The 23,489-nt window shown below is 35.9% G+C and overlaps 1 protein-coding gene across 1 annotated transcript in view; it reads right to left on the bottom strand.

Moving 5' to 3' along the window:
* The window catches only part of LOC108744730 (probable G-protein coupled receptor 158), a 378,923-nt gene that overhangs the window by 153,979 nt on the left and 201,455 nt on the right, over positions 1–23,489 (bottom strand). Inside the window, exons 5-6 of the mRNA XM_025974263.1 lie at positions 17,176–17,338; positions 14,372–14,440 (exon numbers count right to left, since the gene is read on the bottom strand). Coding sequence (XP_025830048.1) covers positions 14,372–14,440; positions 17,176–17,338 — 232 coding nt within the window. The remainder of the gene's footprint in view (positions 1–14,371; positions 14,441–17,175; positions 17,339–23,489) is intronic.

Here is a 23,489-nt window from a genome sequence, read left to right as displayed (position 1 = left end):
TTTATGTGAATTCCGATATTTTAATAGTTATTCTGCTTTTATTGGAGGGTACGAATTCAAATAATCATAGATCATTAAAATCGATTTATAAATGGTGCAAATAACCTGACTTTGTTTTATCTATATAAATAATTTGAATAAAATTTTCCAGTAATTTTGTATTTTTAGAGCGTGTAATGAATATAAAATAGTATTGGACATATATAGCTTGGAGAAAAGTTAATTTACTGAGCCGTGAACTTGAACATTGGCCAAACATTGATTCAGTCTTGATAAGCCAAGTTCCCACTATTTGGTAGATACTTCGGACTATGAAAATATCTGATTAAAGAGTCGAATTGCAATTTAAGTTTACTTTCAATATTAAGGATGTTGCCGTTTAATCGCAATGTGTAATTAAAAATCACGAATACTTTGAATTAGCTTTCAGCTACAGGCAGGCTGTGGTGGCGGTTGGGGTTGAACATACTAATATATTTATATTTATACCCTATTTCAAGAGATAATGCGACTGAGTTTAAAGTTCGCCATTAGTTTCATTGTTACGAAAAGCAAACGGTATAAAAGCACTTATCACAGTGAAATAAATTATAAAATTTATAAATGTTGGCTATGCGAAAAACTTTGAACGTTTGAGATGTGGTGCTAATATAGAAGAATATTAAAAATACGATGAATAGAAATGAAGAAATATCAAAAAGAGGAAATATAAAAGATCAATAAGAAATAGGCCAGATAGATTAGTAGAACACCTTCTCGAGCATGCGGGCATGAGAAGATTTATGTTGGTAGCAGAAGTAGGAGTTATGACTGGCAGAGACAGATTTAGTTAGATTACTGTTCACCCATAGAGCTGTATTAGTGGTGGGCGTTGAATCAACAAACTAGTTTTTTTAACCGTTTCTCCACCAGGAACGCATCAACTGTTTTTCGTGAGTCCGTAAATCAGTTGAAAGTTCAATTAGTTTAAAAATGTAACGCCCGGCGCCACCAAAAAAAAAAAAGGAAAAACGAAATGAACCGAATTTAAAATGTAACTGCAATGCATAAAATAATAATATTAGTACACTTATTGCATATATTATGAAGGTACCAACGTGCAAAAAAACAAATGAAAAATAACTAAATATGTATTTTTGATAAACTATTTTCGTTTAATTTTGTTGTTAAGAAAAAACTTGCGAGTTTTAGTTTACGGCATTTACAGTTAGGTTGTTATTTTATTTTATAAGACCTTTTAGATATTAAGTAAATGTTGGGAATTATTTCTCGTTTAATAATATGAACTTATTAAAAACGAGGTAGAACAAGTACGTCTTATAACAATTTATTATATTTCGGTCAAGCTTAAACCTGAAGAAGTAAAAAAAAAAACAGACCTATTATTTAACCAAAACAACATTGATCTTTTAACGTTTCAAAATAAGCGGTTTAGTTTCGTTGTCAGTGAAAACGTAAACGATCCACCACTACTGTAGGTTGCTCGAGTTTTCTAGATATGTGAAGATTGGCTCAAGGAAGAAGTAGAGGCAACAGAATAGAGCATCACAGATGTTTCTTGCAAAAATGAAACAGAAGATAATGAGACCTCATTCCAGATTCCAGCTATTTTTGTTTTCAGCACCGCATGTGCGGAATTGGTCATCAGATGATGTGCATTAGAAGCGTTCATAACTTAAACGTAAACCGTCGTAATATTCATGGTAATGTACAGTAACAGCCCTTTATTCGCGGGGTATACGTTCTATAAATATGTCGCGAATACAGAAACCATGGATATGGAATGGAAAGGTTTCAAAAAAAACCAATATGTATCAAAATAAAATCAATGTATTGATAAATTCGCAATTAAAAGTAATCCTTATAACCAGCTTTAGGCAAAAGTTTAAAAAATTTACTGATTTTTTCTTGTTTTNAAACCATCTCACTGTTTGGACGAATTGATAAATTGATTTCTTGAAAACCGATTTCTATTCATGACCATTTTTAAAGAACAACCATTATAACCAATTATCCGCCAGGCACTGCAATAAATTCTGTCGAAATAATCACCGAGTTTGTAAGAGGTTCGCATGACATAAATAAAAGGTTTTAATATCACATTAATACAAAAAGTCACACATTTTAGGGAAGATATTTTTATTCAAATTTTTACGCTGAGTACTTTCTTTTTTGAACCATTTAGTCGAGAAATACTTTATGTAAAGCCTGAAAAGGTGGCAACCCTAAGCGTAATGCGCCGGCTTGAGATGCTTAATTTCTTTTATTGAATTGGACTCTATGGAAGTCAATAAGAAGTAGGCGCGATAGGTTGGTAGGACACCTTCTTAGGTATGAAGATCTAATCAGAGACATATTAGAGGCAGGAACAGGAGTTAAGAGGTAGACCTAGAGTAGATTACCGTTCGCAAATAGTTAAGGATTCGGGTCGTTCTAGTTTTAGGAAAATGCGAAGATTAGCTCAGGATAGGAAAGAGTGGAGATGCGTGTCCAACCAATCTTAGGACTAACGATCATATGATGATGAATTGGACAAAAGTATTCACACAAAATCCCGGGGTTCTCAACCGGGTTAGGAAAATTATTGTAGTGAGCCAGAGTGGCGGAGTAGGTCCTGGGTAAGAAATAATATATAAGAACAGAATATCACCAAATTTATTGCTGTTACAAATGTCTCAAAAAACTCAAAACGAAAATAAATAAAAACGTTAAAAAAACTGAACTACTCTTAAATAAACTAAACCTAAATGAAACAACGGGAAAACGGATCAGATCTGACCTTTACTTCTTCGGTTCACGTAGCTCGATCCGGCGTCCCAAAATGGCTGGTTTGTATCGGGTTTCTACGTCTGCCACAATCTTTGATCGCAGAGGATAGCTGCCTTGGCTCCCTTAGATCTTTACAAGTATTAAGGACCATCACAGAAGGGCGTCGTATGTAGGTTAGGCTGGGGCTGGTCGTGACATTTTTTTTATAAAGTGTCACAATTTTTTGTTTGTTTGATTATTTTACCGGAATGTAGGTTTGTTTGATTAAGTAACTATTTGGGTTATTAATTTAAAAACAATTTTAGATACCGGACTATTAGAAGCGACATAAATAAATAAATTCTGGGAAAAGAGACGTGTAACTTTTAGCCCCGTGCCAGGGGCTGGTTGTTACATTATAAGGGGCAAAATGTTACAACAAAAACCAAAAGTAATATAACACTATTTATTAAGAACAACGACAGTTTATTACAATTATTATGTCTACAACGTCAAACTACAATGTCTGTATAGCAGTCTTTTGCCTCATTAAAACAGCAACAAGCTAAAAAACAGTTCAAACACTATAGTCTGAACAATCACTTTCGCAATTCAAACATATGTAGGATAAAACATTTCCCTTAGCACATCTTACGTGTGACCATTTCTTACAAACAACACACTGTACCCATTCCTCACGTTCATTCCGACTCTGATCAAACGGTTCACAATATATCAGGCAAAAATAATCATCTATACTTCCTTCGTTAGACTTAGAGTCATGTAAGACCTTCCTTTTGACAGCCTTCTTCCTTGTTTCCTTAGGTGTTTTCCCTCTTCATCTTTTCTGGCCCAGTTGACTTCTCTTTCTTAGTTACCTTTCCTTTTTTTGATGTAATTTCCTTTTTCTTACTCTGTTCCTGTGCAGCACTACGGGGCAGGTAGTAACAAATAACAACCTGCCCCGAGAAAATGTCACTGTTAGCCCCAACGCCAAAACTGACCTTTCAAGGTTAAGTAGTAAAACCTCAAATAAGTGTAATTGTATAAACGTCGATTCATAGCAAAAAGAAAGGATTAGGGCACAAAAATAACAACACACAAATATCTGTTTTAAAGGAAAAGAGGTTGTAGACCAATATTAGGAAAAAATGAAATGTTACTAACGCGTTATTTGTTTAGCTACCGTTGCCGCTGTAAATACCTACCCCTGTCACGACCAGCCCCAGTCTCCCCTACTAAGTAATTCATCATCATAAGGTTGTCAGTCCTAAAACTGGTTGGACACGCACCTTCTCTCCTTCCTATCCTGAGGTAATCTTCGTATTTCCCTAAAACTAGAACCTATTTGCGAACAGTAATCTAATCTAGGTGTAGCTCTACCCTTCCTAACTCTCGTTTCTGCCTCTAATATGTCTCTGACTAGACCTTCATGCCTGAAAAGGTGTCCTACCAACCTATCGCGCCTATTTTTTATTGACTTCCATAGAATCCGCTGTTTTCTTATTCCTTCTAATACCTCATTATTTCTAACCTTCTCTATCCACTGTAATTCGAAGCGACGATATATTACATGCTATGTAATGTTTAAAACAACTGAATTAAAATCGTGGGTGGGACCTTTTGTGTTATATTTTCTTTTAAGTGCGCAACTGATATTACCAGAGGTCACCTTATGTTGATCAAGTTAAAACTTTATTAATAGTTCGGCGACATCCTGCTAAATGCTCATACCATTACTATTAAATTAATGTTCACTTCTGTTTTGATGTCTGTTTAAACGTAATATGATCCCTTTTATTCATGCATATTATAGTGTTATTAATATAATCTCATTCTAAATGATAATCAAGAATACATTACCCTCAATACGTTATATAATTATCTAGTTATACGCATTTATCTGCTCAGAAAATTAAAAACCGGTATTTTGTAAATTTTAATGAAAATCCTCCTTTCTGTCAACGTTTGGTACTTTTCATAAATTCGTTTTAACTTTGAGTCCTTAAACATCACAATGTATTGTTGAACGTTATAACAAAAGGTTAATTATGCTTCCGTTTTCCGAGTAAACAAGAGAGGAAAATAATTTTCTTAAATTCATCGCAATCTGAAGAGAATGAAACACTGCAAAATTAATTTGTTTTTCAGCTTCATTAAAATCTTCAAAAGGTAGTACCTTTAACATAAACGAAAACCATTACATCAGATTCTACTGCTATTTTCTACGTAGACTTTACAAAACGACTACAATAATACAGTCTTTACACATGCTATGTAGTGTTTGAATGATTCATGAACAAAGATTTGCAGAACTTTATTATAAGGAAACGATAGTGTATCTGTTATAGCGAAAGTAATAAATTCGTATAATATATATACCTATTATTCAGCCATTAAGTATAATATCTACTCAATTTTGACAAAGTGATAATTGACACAGAATTACATAATTACATTTTTTATATACTATCTTGGAAGACTTGAATAAAGTAATAAACAATAGATTTATGAATAAAATAATTCGAAGTGGTCTGTATTCTGTCGAAACTGCCAGACGCGGATCGCGATTTCGATCTTTTTGGATCTCATCATCTCAGGCAGCTCCGACAGAACACAGACCAACTTTTACCTGCTGCCTTATCAGTACGTTTTAGAAAATACCACATTTTAGCCTAAAGTGTAGCATCGTACTACAGATTTTAGGCTAAAATGTAGCATCGTACTACAGATGGCGTTTACCGCGCCATTTGTGGTATTTTCTAAAACGTACTGATAAGACTGTGTTCTGTCGGAGCGACGCGCTGATGAGATCCAAAACGATCGAAATCGCGATCCGCGTCTGGCAGTTTCACAGAATACAGATTACTTCCAATTATTTTATTCGATTATGGTAACGTGCCTATCACGTTGAGATTAGCTACGCCGGGATTCGTTTCAGCAAGTAGATATCCATATATTTAAATGGACCTTGTTGGAGCATACGTAATCATAAAATGTAGCATCGTACTACAGATGGCGTTTACCGCGCCATTTGTNCCAAGCAGAAAATTAAATCGATTACATTTTGGCAAACTACTAGGTGAATCTAGGGCAATAACAGGCTACGGTAAATTTAGGGCAACTGGAATGGTGCCTATCAATTTGCAAGCAATCCAGATTACGGCTACCTAACAGACACATCAGTTGCATCTGTTGAACATCCAGGAAATGAATTTGAAGATGGGTTTGGTATACAACTGGATAAGTCTACAATTCATCAGGAAGCATCCTCTCAACTGGGGCAGAATCCTTCAAATCGATGGGAATAAGGCCTCAAGGACAACGACTTAACATCAGGAAAAGCACTTGAGATTTCACCTATACCTGCGACTATAAAAAGGACTCGTGGTATATTTCGTTTACTTTCTGTAGCGATGTGACCTTCAGTTCGACCGGTGCAAAGTGGAAAAGAACGGCACTAGACTAGAAAACAAATTGGAAAAAAAAATTATATTTTTCACCTACCCTTGTTTATTATTTTATCCAAGTCTTCCAAGATAGTAAATAAAATACCTAACTAATGTGATCAATTCTGTGTCAATTATGACTTTGTCAAAATTGAGTAGATATTATACATAATGGCTGGACAGTATTTATAATATCCGAATTTATTACTATCGCTGTAACGTATATATAAAATACCTAGTTGATGTAATTAATTCTGTATCAATTATTACTTTGTCAAAATTGAGTAGATATTATACATTATGGCTGGACAGTATTTATAATATCCGAATTTATTACTATCGCTGTAACATATACACAATAAAACCAGCTTAAAGTATGATTTGCCCTAGTATAGGACAATGGAATGTAATTTTCAAATGTCAGTTTAATTAAACAAATGAAAACAAATTTAATTGTTGCCAGCTTTCGAATGTATAACAAGAGGATTCTAAGGGGTAAAGTCGGTAAACAATTAAGAGTTGTTACATCAAAACACAAATGGTGGACATTGAATATTAATTTTCGATTAGAATATTATAAATTTCTCAAATAGATTCAATCGATTCTTAGTTTCTTATGTATTCAGTTTTAGCTGTTTCAGAAGTAGATTAGGATGTACAATTTTTATCTGTTTGATTTGTTGTTTGCTGCTTACCCTTATAATAGTTCAAATGTAATTTAATTTAAAATATGGCATCTTAATTCTAGGTTGTTAAACCAAATAATCAAACAATATATGTCGTTTACCTCAGGATATGAAAGCATATTCCACTATTATACACACAATACACTAATGTCTTACGTTTGTTAAGATAAAGATTAAATCACCGTACCACAAATACAATTCACGACCGCGATAGAATAATTACGTAGCAGTAAATCGATGGATCAATGATACCGACTCCCATGCTTCTACAACACGCCAAGACAGAAGACACTCAAACAATTGCGCATGAACATATTAAGTTGTTGTGCAATATGAAAAACGAGCAATAAGTCGTTGTCAAGACAACCGACACCCGACAGAACACGAATTGTTTACACCGTGAGATGAGATATAGAAGTAGAAATACCAAATGCCATCAATAATAAATCTATAAATACGAATATTTAATAAGTGGACAAAAAAGTAAGATAAAGAAAAAGAAGACACTAATTTTTGTTTATCGTGAACATTNTATACATTTTAATTATTGTTATTGTATATGAGATACTATTAAACAGTTTAGTTATATATTGCTGGTTGCATACACAAGGGGATCTCGTGGCTCTCGGTCATTTATGAAGGTAACAAAAAAGTTATCAAAAAATAAGGATTGTTTTTACGTAAAAACTGACAAAGGTAATAAAGTTGTACAAAATAATTCGAAGTGGTCTGTATTCTGTCGAAACTGCCAGACGCGGATCGCGATTTCGATCTTTTTGGATCTCATCAGCGCGTCCGACAGAAACAGACCAACCTTTACCTGCTGTCTTAACAGCGCGTTTTAGAAAATACCACAAATGACGTGGTGAGCGCCATCTGTAGTACGATGCTACATTATAGGATTACGTATGCTCCAACAAAGTATAGCGCAGTCGAGTCACCTTCATTAAAAACAAGTCTCTTCTATGATCGCGAACGGTTAATTAAGAAATTCGAAAAAGGTTGGTAAAGGTGCATTTTTGGATCGCGGCGCTGTACGGGTGCGAAACATGGACGGTGGGCGCTGCAGAAAAGAAAAGGTTAGAAGCGTTAGAAATGTGGTGTTATAGGCGAATGATGATAACGTGTATAGATTAGAAAGAATAAGAGAACAGAAGTCTCTATGGAAGTCAATAAGAAGTAGGCGAGATAGGCTGGTAGGACACCTTTCCAGGCATGAAGTTCTAGTCAGAGACATATTAGAGGCAGAAGCAGGAGTTAAGAGGAGTAGAGGTAGATCTGGATTAGATTATTGTTCGCAAATAGTTAAGGTTGTAGGTTGTTCTAATTGTAGGGAAGTGGGAAAAATTTAATAAATTTAACTAATTTAAACAAGGATAAACAAAGAACAATCAAATTACAAATCGTCGTAACTATCGTCTTCACAAAAACTAGATGCTAGTGAACCAAAATCTTTGAAGTCGCCGGTGTTCACCATCGTATATCCGCAACTTCTGTCTCTTCCTCTCTTCTATTCTCAACCGTACGCACTTGTCCCTCTCCACTATTGCACACCCAATCATATCTTACCATCTCAACTATATCACTTTAAAATAACCATATAAGGTAGCACATAAGACAGAAATATATGGGGCTTCTACAGTCTGTAAAATCAGTCACTTCGTTTGGGGTAGTTAACATGGTTTTCAGCTTCTGTTCATCGATGGAAAGTTGTAACCGATCCTAGTTGAGATTATATACCATAAAAAAGCTCAGTGACACACTTTGGAATGCAAGATTAAGCTTTGTTGAAGCAATCCGTTATCAAATTAGTGCCATTCTTGATGATTTAATTACTTTGGCAATTGAAACTCAGAAAACTGATGTTCAAGTCTTTCATGAGACTACTACTCTACAATTAAAAGATTTCAGCTTCTTAGTTTCATTGATCGTTTAGTATGATATACTTTTTCAAATAAATGTCATAAGTAAATCTCTACAATAAATAAACATGTATCTCAGTAAATGCACAGAAATGTTAAAAAAGTGCTGCGATTTCTTGGAACAATTATCGAAATACAAGCTTCAAAAACGCCATCTTAACTGCGAAGGAGTTCACCAAGCTGATGAAGGCTGGGCAGGTTTTAGCGGAAAAAGGTTCGAAAAGTGTTCCTCCTATAAGTTCCAGTGAAAAAGGTGAAACCATAACCGTAATTGCTTGCTTTAACGCAGAAGGGGTATATCTGCCCCCTATTCCATATTCAAAAGAACGAATCTAAAGAATGAATAAGCCGACGGAATGCCGCCCGCCCGGCTCAAGAATAAAAATGTCAGAAAAGTCATCTTACCTAACCACCGAAATATTTTTATATTGGTTGGGGGAAACCCCCCCCCCCGACCGCATACGAGTAATGTTGAAACATTGGAGTACACTGAACAGCATGACATCATTTTGTGCATACAGGGGAATGATAAAGACCAATCCAAGCAGAAAATTAAATCGATTACATTTTGGCAAACTACTAGGTGAATCTNTTAGAGGCAGAAGCAGGAGTTAAGAGGAGTAGAGGTAGACCTGGATTAGATTATTGTTCGCAAATAGTTAAGGTTGTAGGTTGTTCTAATTGTAGGGAAGTGGGAAAAATTTAATAAATTTAACTAATTTAAACAAGGATAAACAAAGAACAATCAAATTACAAATCGTCGTAACTATCGTCTTCACAAAAACTAGATGCTAGTGAACCAAAATCTTTGAAGTCGCCGGTGTTCACCATCGTATATCCGCAACTTCTGTCTCTTCCTCTCTTCTATTCTCAACCGTACGCACTTGTCCCTCTCCACTATTGCACACCCAATCATATCTTACCACCTCAACTATATCACTTTAAAATAACCATATAAGGTAGCACATAAGACAGAAATATATGGGGCTTCTACAGTCTGTAAAATCAGTCACTTCGTTTGGGGTAGTTAACATTGTTTTCAGCTTCTGTTCATCGATGGAAAATTCTAACCGATCACTTGGGACTATATACTATAAAAAAGCTCAGTGACACACTTTGGAATGCAAGATTAAGCTTTGTTGAAGCAATCCGTTATCAAATTAGTGCCATTCTTGATGATTTAATTACTTTGGCAATTGAAACTCAGAAAACTGATGTTCAAGTCTTTCATGAGACTACTACTCTACAATTAAAAGATTTCAGCTTCTTAGTTTCATTGATCGTTTAGTATGATATACTTTTTCAAATAAATGTCATAAGTAAATCTCTACAATAAATAAACATGTATCTCAGTAAATGCACAGAAATGTTAAAAAAGTGCTGCGATTTCTTGGAACAATTATCGAAATACAAGCTTCAAAAACGCCATCTTAACTGCGAAGGAGTTCACCAAGCTGATGAAGGCTGGGCAGGTTTTAGCGGAAAAAGGTTCGAAAAGTGTTCCTCCTATAAGTTCCAGTGAAAAAGGTGAAACCATAACCGTAATTGCTTGCTTTAACGCAGAAGGGGTATATCTGCCCCCTATTCCATATTCAAAAGAACGAATCTAAAGAATGAATGAGCCGACGGAATGCCGCCCGCCCGGCTCAAGAATAAAAATGTCAGAAAAGTCATCTTACCTAACCACCGAAATATTTTTATATTGGTTGGGGGAAACCCCCCCCCCCGACCGCATACGAGTAATGTTGAAACATTGGAGTACACTGAACAGCATGACATCATTTTGTGCATACAGGGGAATGATAAAGACCAATCCAAGCAGAAAATTAAATCGATTACATTTTGGCAAACTACTAGGTGAATCTGGGGCAATAACAGGCTACGGTAAATTTAGGGCAACTGGAATGGTGCCTATCAATTTGCAAGCAATCCAGATTACGGCTACCTAACAGACACATCAGTTGCATCTGTTGAACATCCAGGAAATGAATTTGAAGATGGGTTTGGTATACAACTGGATAAGTCTACAATTCATCAGGAAGCATCCTCTCAACTGGGGCAGAATCCTTCAAATCGATGGGAATAAGGCCTCAAGGACAACGACTTAACATCAGGAAAAGCACTTGAGATTTCACCTATACCTGCGACTATAAAAAGGACTCGTGGTATATTTCGTTTACTTTCTGTAGCGATGTGACCTTCAGTTCGACCGGTGCAAAGTGGAAAAGAACGGCACTAGACTAGAAAAGGAAGGAGACAACTCTCGGCCAAACTCTTAACCGGTGAGGAGCGTATAATCCGTACAGTACTGCACGGAAAAATTGACCATTTTATCCACTACAATTGTATTGCTGAAATGTGCTGTTATTGGTACCCATTACTACTGAGAATATCAACGAGATGTTTATTTATATATGAAAACATATTAAAGACTTTAACGCTTGTTTTCGACTCGCACTACTATTCATGATTGAACAAAACTTTCGGCAGGTACTGTATGAAAAAGTATGTTTAATGAGTTGAGAGTATAATGAGCTTTTTTCTCCCTACCTATGATTTTGCCAGCGCTCATCCAAGACATTGGAAGGGCACATCGCTACAGAAAGTAAAGGAAGTATAATTTAACTTCTCCAGAATATGTAGAGATGAGACGACAAAAGGATGCAAAGAGAAAATCAACCAAAGATAAACCAAAAACCGAAAAACGTATAAAGAAATCCAAGCGCGAGTCAACATCATCAGAATCGAGGGATGTAGTTTTAGGTAATTCCATAAGCGCTGATGATACTATAGATGATTTAAAAAATTAATGTGTTGAGTGTGGCGAAGTGTAACAAAAAGTAAGCACCATTGGATACGCCGTATAAACTGTAGACGCTGGTTTCATGAGGGTTGTACGATACAGTAACACTTGCGAGAAGTGTGGAATCAATGCTGGAAAAATGGATAGAAAGAAGAAGTAAATTCCATCTCTCCTGACCCAGGTAGTCCATCTCTCCTGTACTTAGCAGGAGAGACGGTCCAATTTAAATTTTTGATTTTTTAATTTTTTCTGAATTTAAATTATTATATTTGTTTTATGTGTAGCGGAAGTAATATTTATGTTTACGTTCTTGTTCCCCATATTGAATAATTTTTTTTTTAATAAATAAGTTATAACCAGTTTTATAAAAGCAGGTCCAACTCTCCTGACTTTACCCTACGTATTTAAACAGCACGCAGTTTGTGTTAAGGAAGTATTTTTTTAACCGGCTATAAGAATATATTTATGAACTTTAATATTAGGAAAATACTGACTATTCGTAATTCCTTAAATCCTTACACTTTACGCCATAACGCATTCTATATTAACCACTTTTCCGTGGAAGCAATAATGAAATGGAGCCTCAACAAAAGTTCCCTGATATACCGTCATTTGTACATTCCAGGCAGTTCTTTCTCTTCTCTGTAGGAGACGTGACAGCAATAAGACTCTCTTCTAATAAGAAACTAAGTGAATGTTTATTGACCGAAGTAGTATGTAATATAAATATAGTAAAACTGTCATTCCAATGAAAAATGTTACGTAATATTATGATCGCCAACTTCCTTCAATGAAATGCTAAATCTATAATTTTCAATATTACCAATAAAATTGGTTCTTCAGAAAATTTTTCTCGGAAGTTTTACGTGCCTGTCGTGCTTAATACTAACGGACTTGGCGATTCCATATGAATAAAAGATGATTACTTCTTAAAAAAAGTAACTTCGCTTATACGACCATCTCAAGTTCGATATTTATTAACATTTAAATATTATCTATAAAATAAAAAAACTTTTTTTTCACTTTAAATAATATCTAAAATAAAAACTAAAACAATAATACTGGTGTGCAGGAGAAGAAAAAGTAGGAAAGGAGCGAATATAAAGATAGGAGAGGAAAAATTAGAAGAAGTAGATGATCTTCGTTATTTAGGAAGTCAGATAAGTCAGGACGGAAGAAGTAGTAGGGATATATAGCAGAGGATAGCGCAGGGTCGAGTCGCCTTCAATAAAAAGAAGTCACTACTACACTCGCGAACGGTTAATTAATAAATTCGAAAAAGGTTGTTAAAGGTGTATGTTTGGAGCACGGCGTTGCACGGGTGCGAAACATGGACAGTGCGCGTGGCGGAAAAGAAAAGGTTAGAAGCCTTCAAAATGTGGTGTTATAGGCGAATGATGAGGATTAATGTGGGTAGAAAAGGTTAGAAATGAAGAGGTATTAGAAAGAATAGGACAAGAGAGGACTCTACGGAAGTCAATAAGAAATATGGGAGACAGGTTGGTAGGACACCTTCTCAGGCATGAAGGTCTAGGCAGAGACATATTAGAGGTAGACACGGGAGTTAGGAGGGGTAGAGGTAGACCTAGATTAGATTACTGTTCACATATAGTTAAGGATGTAGGTTATTCTAGTTTTAAGGAAGTGAGAAGATTAGCGAAAGTTAGCTCAGGATAGGAAATATTAGAGGTGTGTGTCCAACCAGACTTAGGACTGACGGCTTTGTTATGATGATGTTGATGAAATAATATCTGCTCAAAGTATCCATTGTACCTTGCACGGTTACAATCAAGCGAATACGTAATTTTGGTTTGTACATTAGCACTAATGCAATAAATTACAGTGGTTTTCCGCGTTCAGAAACTGAAATTTGCACCATTTCCAATTGATATGATATTATGGTCTTACTATACATACATTGTAATTAAAGAGGAGACGGTACAAATGAATCAATAGGTGACATCTTCATCACGATTTTTATGTAACTAATACCTTCGACGTGTACGGTTTCCAAATCCCTAAAGTTTTGTCGAGTTGAAATTTGTGTGTCATGTATTTGCATTTGCATTTACATACACGTACGTATAATGTAAAACCCAACCAATTTATATCAAACGAGCCTTAACAAATATATACCTATGAACTCCAAATTATATTAAAAATAAAGAACATTTACGTATTTAAACATATTGTACAAACGTTGTACGTTGCACGCCAAATTAATATTGTGCAACTAATTAAATCGGATCGATGATTTCGTTGAAGAATAAAAATTCACTGTTTTATTTAAAACATTTAATCGAACTTCTATTCTAATCAATAAAAACTAAACTTCAACGTCTAAATTAAAACTATCAAAATTCGTCCAACAAAGAAAACTATTTTGGTTGGTTACTGGATGCAAAACTTACTTGATTGAGAGATGAAATGTGAATGTCTGATTCTTAATGTACTATGAACACTAACTATGAACAGGTAAACTGGTGAATATTATTGTAGCGGGGGCGAATAACTAGAAATTGAATATAATATAACACAGAATATGGAAAGCCCTATCATTAAATATGAGCACAATCGTCATACAACATTTCTTTCCAGTTTATAAGGGTTCTATGAATACCCAGGTAAAATGTAAATTGGTCTTGTTGTCACTAACTTAGACACTATTTAAAATTGCATATATGAATTTAAATTAAAATTATTTCATGTACAAAAAAAGAGAAAAACTTAGGACTTAACACATATGAAATAAAAGACACTTACCGTTGAATAAAGCAGAAAGATTCCCAGTAATATTGTTTCCAATACCGTCCACATGCCGGAAGCAATTGCCTAAGAGAATAAAACAAACAAAATAGTATTCAGAACCACAGATTAGATGTTACAAGCCGAAAATGCATTAATTTCTTTTTAATTTTTCCGACGCTATTGAATTCTATGCCGAAAAGTGCCCAAATAGCATGATATTATCGTTGTGTTTTCCTAATTTACCAAACAATCGAGGTATACCTATGAACATGCAACAAAAACTCGAAATTTCAGCATTTAGCTAATTTGAATCAACTTTACTTTATAGATAACCTCAAATTAATGAGGAAAAATTATTACTGATGTCACTTCCTCGACGGGAATCCAACCCTGATTCCACGCACCAGTACTCTACCAGTAAGCTACGAGGAAGTGACTCAAGTTAATTCAGAAAATTAATTCACTAATGTATAGAATTTAACCCTCCAAAAATTCAGAATTAAAAGAAATTTTAGAGAATTAGGAAACAATAGTAATAATATAAGAAACGCGGGAGGAGCCATTCTGATAAAAAAAAGGTAGACAGATAGAAAGAATACTGAACCTATACGTAGATCATGAGTTAGAGTTAGGAGATATATTACAAAAGGAAGATAGTGTAGAGATAGATAAACTAGGTTATCTCATAATGAGAGAACAGTTCAAAGTGGTATTAAAATATGAATAATAAGGCGCCAGGTATAGATGAGATTCAGGCGCAAACTTTTAAAACATGGAGGATAAGAGGTTAATATCTTTAAGCTAGTTAGTCACATTCACGAGGTGGGTAAAGTCCCGGAGGGTTATAAACGGAGCCTGGTAGTAACCATACCTAAAACAAGAGGCGCGCGACATTTAGAATAATTAGCTTAACTTCCCATGCGTCAAAAACTTTAATTAGAATTGTACAGAGAAGGATGAGAAAAAAGGCGGAAGAAGTATTAGATTAGGTCAGTTTGGGTTTAGAAGAAACAGAGGAACGCGGGAGGTCATTCTAGCTTTACGGGTAACAATAGAGAAAACGATAGAAAAAGAAAAGAATGCCTACATAGGATTCGTAAATTTAGAAAAAGCTTTTGACAATGTTAAATGGAATAAGTTGTTAAATATACTTACAAATGTAGAGATGAGTTACAAACATAGAACAGTGATTCTTAGTTTGTATAAAGAGGAATAGGCAATTATAAAGCTGGAGCAGCAACATAGACAAGTGCACACTGTCACCGCTACCTTTTACTCTATACATCGAAGACGCAATCAACATCATTAAAGACAGTACAACTGCAGGGATAGATATAGGACAAAAGATCAGTATGCTTAAATTTGCAGTGACATAGCAATATTAGTATCTATTAAGGAGGAGTTAGACATAGCTTTAAATAAAATGAAAGCGGTATTGACAAAACAGTATTGTATGAAAATAACTAAAAGTAAAACAAAAATACTGGTATGCAAGGGAAGAAAAAGTAGGGAATGAGCGAATTTAATGATAGGGGGCGAAAGATTAAAAGAATATAAAGTAGAAAATAGCACAGGGTGGAGTCGCCTTCAACAAAAAGAAATCACTTCAATGCTTGCGAAGGATTAATTTAAAAATTCGAGAAAGATTGTTAAAGGTGTATGTTTGGTGCGCGGCACTGTACGGGTGCGAAACATGGACGGTGAGCGCAGCGGTAAAGAAAAGGTTAGAAGCATTCGAAATATGGTTACCGTGGATAGAGAAGGTTAGAAATGAAGAGGTATTAAAAGGAACAGGTGAATAGAGAACCCTATGGAAATCAATAAAAAATAGACGAAATAGGTTGGTAGGACACCTTCTCAGCCATGAAGGTCTAGTCAGAGACATTTTAAAGGCAGAAATAGGAGTTAAGAGCTGTAGAGGTAGACCTAGATTAGATTACTGTTCGCAAATAGTCAAGGATATGGGATGTTCTAGTTTTAGAGAAATATTAGAAAGAGGTGGGGGTGCATGTGCAACCAGTCTTAAGACTGACGACCTTGTAATGGGACTCGAGTTTTACCCACATGGAGGTTCCGGATAGAACAACTGCTGAAATTTATTAACTTCTCAGTTTTTGTAATAGGTCCGTAAAATCTAAGTCGTAGTTTTAGACATATTTTGAAATTTGAAGATCTGAGTACCATTGTTTGATAAGTTGGAGATTAAGCATGACACGATCTGATGAAAAATTTATAACATTCGTTTTTTTGTTTAAACATAAAAACTGGAAAAAGTAGAGGATTTCTTGAAAAAATTATTTATCATTATAAATACTACTTATCTCCTCAGAGACTAAATCAAAAATGTAATTAATCCCGACTAATTTAAATAAAAGGTTTTCATTGTTGTGAGAAAAGGAAATGCGGCAGGTTTAACTTTGGGTGGCTGAAATTGACGCTACGTCATTGGTTTTGTATACACCAAAATTAGAGATGAAAAAGGTGAAATTTTTTTTGTATCTGTTATACAATTACCAAGTTGTCCTTTACACACATCAAAATTTGCCCACCCTGTACCTAGACGCAGCGGAACTGTATAAACTACCGGTACGTGTATCTGCCGTCTGTCAGAAGAATTTCTATGAAATTTTTAATATTTTTTGTTCCAACTGTACTTGAACTTTTTTGTAAATTTTGAACTATAGACGATTTAATTTTCGCTAAAAAGTAAAATGAACATTTCAAATTTTGTCTACTATCACCCGTTACGACTCTTACGACTTTTAAAATGAATCCCTGCCTATTTTAACGTTTATTAAAAAGTGAAGTTAAGGCATTACCTTTGATTTTCTCTGTCGAAAGACAATAAAACCAAGGATGATTGTTATGCCCATACATGCTGCTTGCAAACCCAAAAGGGCCGTTCGTAAATTTGGGTCTCTTTTCGTCATACATATTCCAGGTGTTTCACAAAGGCCACAATGAGACGGGCAAGGTAAGCATCTGAAAAGAAATATAATTAAATTTTTAATATAAAAGCATTATATACAACTTTGATTGTATGGTTTATAATTTTAATAAATCACGTGCGATTCTTGAATAGATAAGTACCAATACCTCTTTGAAAATGTTTATGAAAACAACTAAAGTAGATGTATTCCGAAATCCTACAAATGGCGCGGTAATCGCCATCTGTAGTACAATGCTACATTTAGTGGGATTCAATATGATCAACAAGGTGCATTTATATAAATGGATGATATCTACTTACCAACATCGAAAAAAGAAATTCGAAGCGGTCAGTATTTTGTCGCATCATTTGTAGGATTTTATAAAACGCGGTGTGTTAAGGGGTTTCAGTAGTACACCAGTCGTAGAGTAAAAACATGCTTATCGGTTCTAGATATCATGATTTTAATATTTGAAATAGAGGTTTGAAATGTTGTAGTAAGGTAGATAAAGCTTTGTTCTAAAGCCTGTCGATGGTCATTTTTCAGTTTTAACATATTCTTCACATGCTCCGTAATGTACAGTTATAATTGACATCGCTTGACAGTCGATATCCTTAAATCGAAAAAGACCTTGTCAAACATTAATGAACTCACAATTAGTGGCAGATGGCGTTCACCACGAATTTTTTGTTGCTATGTGTTGGATTAAATTCTATATAAACAGTATATTATTGCAACTGTAAGATATTTTCAAACAATGAAAGATAATAAAGAAGAAATCACCACCTGAAAGAATTGATGGTTATTTTTGTAGGGTTTTAGAGAATGAGCGTTGATTAAAACTAATTTATACCTACTGATTCTTTAAAAATACGTCCACAAATTTTTAATGACACTTTTAGTAATTGACATACCATCGGGTTGGATTCGAATTTGATATATTAGGTGCAAAAATTTTAACGTTTTATTTATGTAATTATTCTTACCAATAGTAATCGTCATTTTGTTTTGTTTGAAATGGTAAAAATATTATTATCGGCGGAATTTTTGTTAATTAAACTATTAAAAATATAAAAACGACAAATATAGTGGTTATAAGAATCGGATATATTAAATAAAACTCTAATCGGCTTTTAATAATTTAATAATTAGGAAAAATTTCTACCAAAAATAACCAACCAAACTAAAATATCAAGACCGAATATCTCTCTTTTCTTGTATAAAGCTTTCGCAGGCATAGCAACCGCGATGCTTATCGTAAAACCATAAAAGTTTACCGTTAGGGTTGGACCCTTTCGCTGGTTTTTGTCAATGCGAAGCAAAGCGGTTGCCTTTTGTAGAATTTTACATTTTACCGCTACATCACCCTCTTTACCAATGATAACGCTACCATAATTATATTTACAAAGATAATTGTTTTATAGTGACATATTTAGGTTAAATGTCTTATTGCTAATATTTACAAACTTATTTCTAATATTTACAGCTTAACCTTAACTCAATTCAATCCCGCCTGAAAATGTTCGGGGAATTTTATTGTTGTTCCGGAACGAGAAGTAAATTGTTTTTGCGTAAAGCGATTGTCACTATCAGTTCGCACTTCGCGATTAGCAGGCACAGACAGAGGAAATAATTGTCATGTTCGTCGGATAGTAATCGATATTTTATTTTAATAACAAAAGTTTTGTCGGTTCGTTCAATTACTTCATAGGGTCCGTCGTATGGCGGTTGATTCAAGTTCTTCGCAGCGTCATGACGAAAGAAAACGAACGGAGACGAGGACAGTTCCTTGAAGACGTAGGTTTTCTTTTTACCATGTCTCGAAACGCGGGTTGGTTCCAGGTTGTTAACTCGTTCCTTCAATCGAACGACGAAATCGGAGTTTAGTAGGCAGTCGCTATTTTGGAAAAATTCACCTGGCAGTGGTATTCCATATATGCCATATACCATTTCCGCGGGAGTTGCGTTTAGGTCTTCCTTAATTGCTGAATTAAGAATTTCTAGTAGTAAGAAAATACCACAAATGGCGTGGTGAACGCCATCTGTAGTACGATGCTACATTTTAGGATTACGTATGCTCTAACAAGGTCCATTTAAAAATATGGATATCTACATGCTGAAACGAATCCCGGCGTAGCTGACCTCAACCTCAACGTGATATATAATACATAATATAAAATAATTCGAAGTGGTCTGTATTCTGTCGAAACTACCAGACGCGGATCGATTTCGAATCTCTTCGGATTATTTTATTCGATTATGGTAACGTGCCTATCACGTTGAGGTCAGCTACGCCGGGATTCGTTTCAGCATGTAGATATCCATATTTTTAAATGAACCTTGTTGGAGCATACGTAATCCTAAAATGTAGCATCGTACTACAGATGGCGTTCACCACGCCATTTGTGGTATTTTTTAAAACGCGCTGTTAAGACAGCAGGTAAAGGTTGGCCTGTGTTCTGTCGGAGCTACCTACGACGCGCTGATGAGATCCAAAAAGATCGAAAAAAAGATGGAAATCGCGAGGTAATACATCTAACCAATTAGACGACTCGTGGCATTTGATTGCTGCCTTAAGTTGACGGTGTAACCATTCCACCATGCCATTTGCTTGAGGATGATTCGAATTGGCGCCCTTGAAATCCTTTGCTGACAGAAAAGTTTTTGCTACGGTGGAAGCTTCCATGTCCGGTAGTGGAATAACCTCAGGCCATCGGGAAAAACTTCCAATACACCTCAAACAATAGTGATATCCTTGCGATATCCTTGCGAGTATTGCATGGTGATAATCAGAGAAATTTGCGATGGGTGCAGAAAATTGTTTTGTGATTTTGCACCGTTGCCACTACATGCACTGGTTTGTCCAATTGAGGCAATCCTTGTTCATAGATTTCTGATTTTTAAATTACTACTTGCAGTAGCGGTGTGGAGGTGTTCCTTAAGCTCGAGGTCTTCTTTTTGAACAGCTTCTAGCGTTTAGTGACCGACTGCTTGCGACACCGCCTCGATACGAGATAATGCGTCGGCAACGTTGTTTTCTGAGCCTTTGATATGACGAATATCTATTGTAAATTGGGAGATGAAATCAAGGTACCAAAATTGACGGGGTGAACATTATCCAAGCTCTGGTTAAACGCGTACACCAGGGGCTTATGGTCCATGAATACCACGAAATTTTGTCCTTCGACCGCGTATCGAAAACATTTTACTGCACTGTATATTCCAAGAAGTTCACGGTCGTATGCACTGTACTTTCGCTGCAGTTCGAACAATGATTTTTTAAATAAACTGAGCAGTTGCCACGTGTTATCAGCGAATTGCTGAAGAACTGCCCCAAATGAATAAATCTGATACATCGACGGAAATGCTGATCGGCTCGCCAGGCACAGGGTACACTAACATCGTCGCATTTGCAAGGGCGGTTGTCGTTTTGCTAAAAGCAATATCGGCTTCATCGATTCTGTTTATGGGGTATTGCCTTTTCTCGAACCTTTTAAGGCGTTTAAAGGTGATAGTAAATTTGCAGCATCAGGTATAAATCTTCGGTAGAAATTAACCATTCCAAGAAATGTACGAAGGTGTTTGACAGTCGAAGGTTTCGGAAATTTGTTAATTGCGTCGACTCGGTTTGTTAATTGTCTTATTCCTTTGTCGTTTACGGAATACTCTGAAAACTCGATTTCACTCACTCCGAAAATACATTTTGCCGAATTCACCATAACTCCATATTCGCTTAGTCGTTTGTTTCGCGTCTGTATGTAAACACTTACTTACACCGATCACGGAGGTTCGAAGTTATATAAAAATTGTGCAAAAACAAATTTCTGAATTCTGAAAACGAAGAAAAAATTACTTGTGTACTATTTGCGACAATCTGTGAGAATGAATTCTTTCGGTCTATTATTAAGACTAATTTATTAAGTACATGGCTAACATGTGATATCAGTTACTATAAACATTCGACAACAAGTCTGGTTGTGACTCATTCCAATACTTTAGAATAACAATTCCTAAAGAACAAAACTATTTCAATGATGCAGTCTCTCACACAGTTTGAATAACGTGGTTAAATACTGGATGTGCTGTTCCTAGTTTTCTCTCGCTATAAGAAAGTCATCGATGAAAGCGAAAATAAACTCTAAACAACAGGTTATTTCGTTGAAAAGTCTTTGGCACGTTGAGCGGCATTTCTCAAACCGAACATAGCGTTTACTTCTTCAAACAGGTCGAAGGATGTTGTAATCGCGGTTTTTTCGACATCTTCTGGTGCCACAGGTATTTGATCGTATGCAGGCACCAAATTAATTTTCGAAAATAACTTTTTTCCATGTAAGTAGATGTTGGGCAAAATATTCGATGTGGGGTGAGGAATACCGATCGGGGACAGTACGAGCATTCAGCTTAGAGTAATCACCGCAGGGTCATAAACTGCCGTCCTTCTTAGGGACTACGTGCAGTTGTGATGACCACGGTCTTTTTGACGGTCGCATTTGCCGCGAAAAATTCATACTCGCAGCGTTTGAAGGGCCCTCGTAGTCGGTTGCGCGGGAACACACAAATCGGCGCCAGTGTCGATCAGAAAACAGACTTTCGAAATTTTGTCCGTTACTAAAATGCGGCGTGAACTTCAGCCGTCGTCGAGTATCGCATCTACGGACGACTCTACTCATTTCCCGAATTCCAAGAACAGGGAGCACGACATTTCGTCGCCTTTTCTTGGAATGTTTGGTGGTACCAACATAGCCCATTAATATTTGTTTTAGGGGGCTTTGTTGTACTTTTTCCTCGGCTTCTACTTCTCACTTGGGAGCAGGAAATTCAATTATTTGAAGCCGTAACTGTTTTATTTCCTCAGGCAACTCACAAACTTCATTGCCTTTGACCACGGTCGCGATTTGTCCACGATCTAGTCGAATTTCCTGAATTTGATTAGCCACTTCGGTGAACGATATGATACTGGTTTCGGAGGTAGCAGCTAAAACTCAGCTGGTAAACGATTTTTCCATAGAGGAAGGATGAATTAATTGGGAATGGAGGGAATGGCACGGTTTTTAAAAGTCGGTGGATTAATTATTACGTCTTCTACCCGTTCGATGTACTGTTCCGCTAGGTTAGCGATAGAAATGTTGAATTTTACAGCATCCTTGGTAATACGGGCCGTAGCGAACTGTCCTTCTAACAATCTAAACCATAGGGCAATTTTTTGAGGCCAAAATTGCGGAATTTTTAGATTTTGATCGTTCGCTGCGTTGACGTTATCGTTTTCGGTGTCCAAGCTGTCACTAGCGTCTGAATTTACAGGGAGGGAAATTTTGGCGGGAAGACGGCGAAAAGAATTTATTGTGAATACATACATCGTAATTTACTGCACTCGCGGCTGAATCAAGTTGATATTTACTGTAAATGTTTCGCCCAAAGGGTCATCTTCAAAGGGTAGTTACAAGCAATACTAGGCTCCGCGTGCAACAAATAGCTATTTATTACCTGAAGATGAATTTATCCATTTCACTTGTGTGATTGTTAAAACCATCTGCTACAATGAAAATAATATTAATGGTATATTTAAACAATTACCTTCATTCCAGCAGATGGACGAACACTTTTACCTACAGGTAATAAACTTTTGAACTCAATCTATTGTAACAAATTTTCTAGTAGGTATTATTTATTTACCTAATAGCACTAACTTGGCATTGAAACTACTACCTACTTATAAGTGCCTATTTATTTGAATTAGGTCACTCTATATTTATTTTGTTATTCGTCTTGTTATCACACCTATTTATATCTTAATTGACCACGACTATACTTTTGGGTGTTTCATTCCCACCACTCATCAATGCTGGTGGGCGGGCAGTCCCTCCGGATTATGCCGGAAGGCTCTTTTCAGTCTTCAGGAATCGTGCAAATGGCTGGGTGGTGGTTCGGGTGAGGAAAATGAGACGGACGAAATGAAGACAGAATAGAATGAAAGATTATCTTGCCTTAGCGTTTACTTAAGTGATCCAAGAAAACCACAGAAAAACTTGGACCAAGGCAGACGGACCAGGAATCAAACTGCGGCAGCGTTCTCCCAAATGTTAAGCAATAGTCTAGAACACTGGGTCATGCCGCTCGGTGACCATGACTATCATCCAGACCACTAGTTATAGTGTCATCGAATTTCTCCAGTATGGTTCTAACATTTCTAGAAAACCCTCATG

Source organism: Agrilus planipennis, unplaced genomic scaffold, assembly GCF_000699045.2.
Source record: "Agrilus planipennis isolate EAB-ADULT unplaced genomic scaffold, Apla_2.0 scaffold46, whole genome shotgun sequence".
NCBI classification, from domain to species: Eukaryota; Metazoa; Arthropoda; class Insecta; order Coleoptera; family Buprestidae; genus Agrilus; species Agrilus planipennis.
The sequence above is the reverse complement of the archived record's forward strand: the minus strand, read 5'-3'. Positions and strand labels throughout refer to the sequence as shown.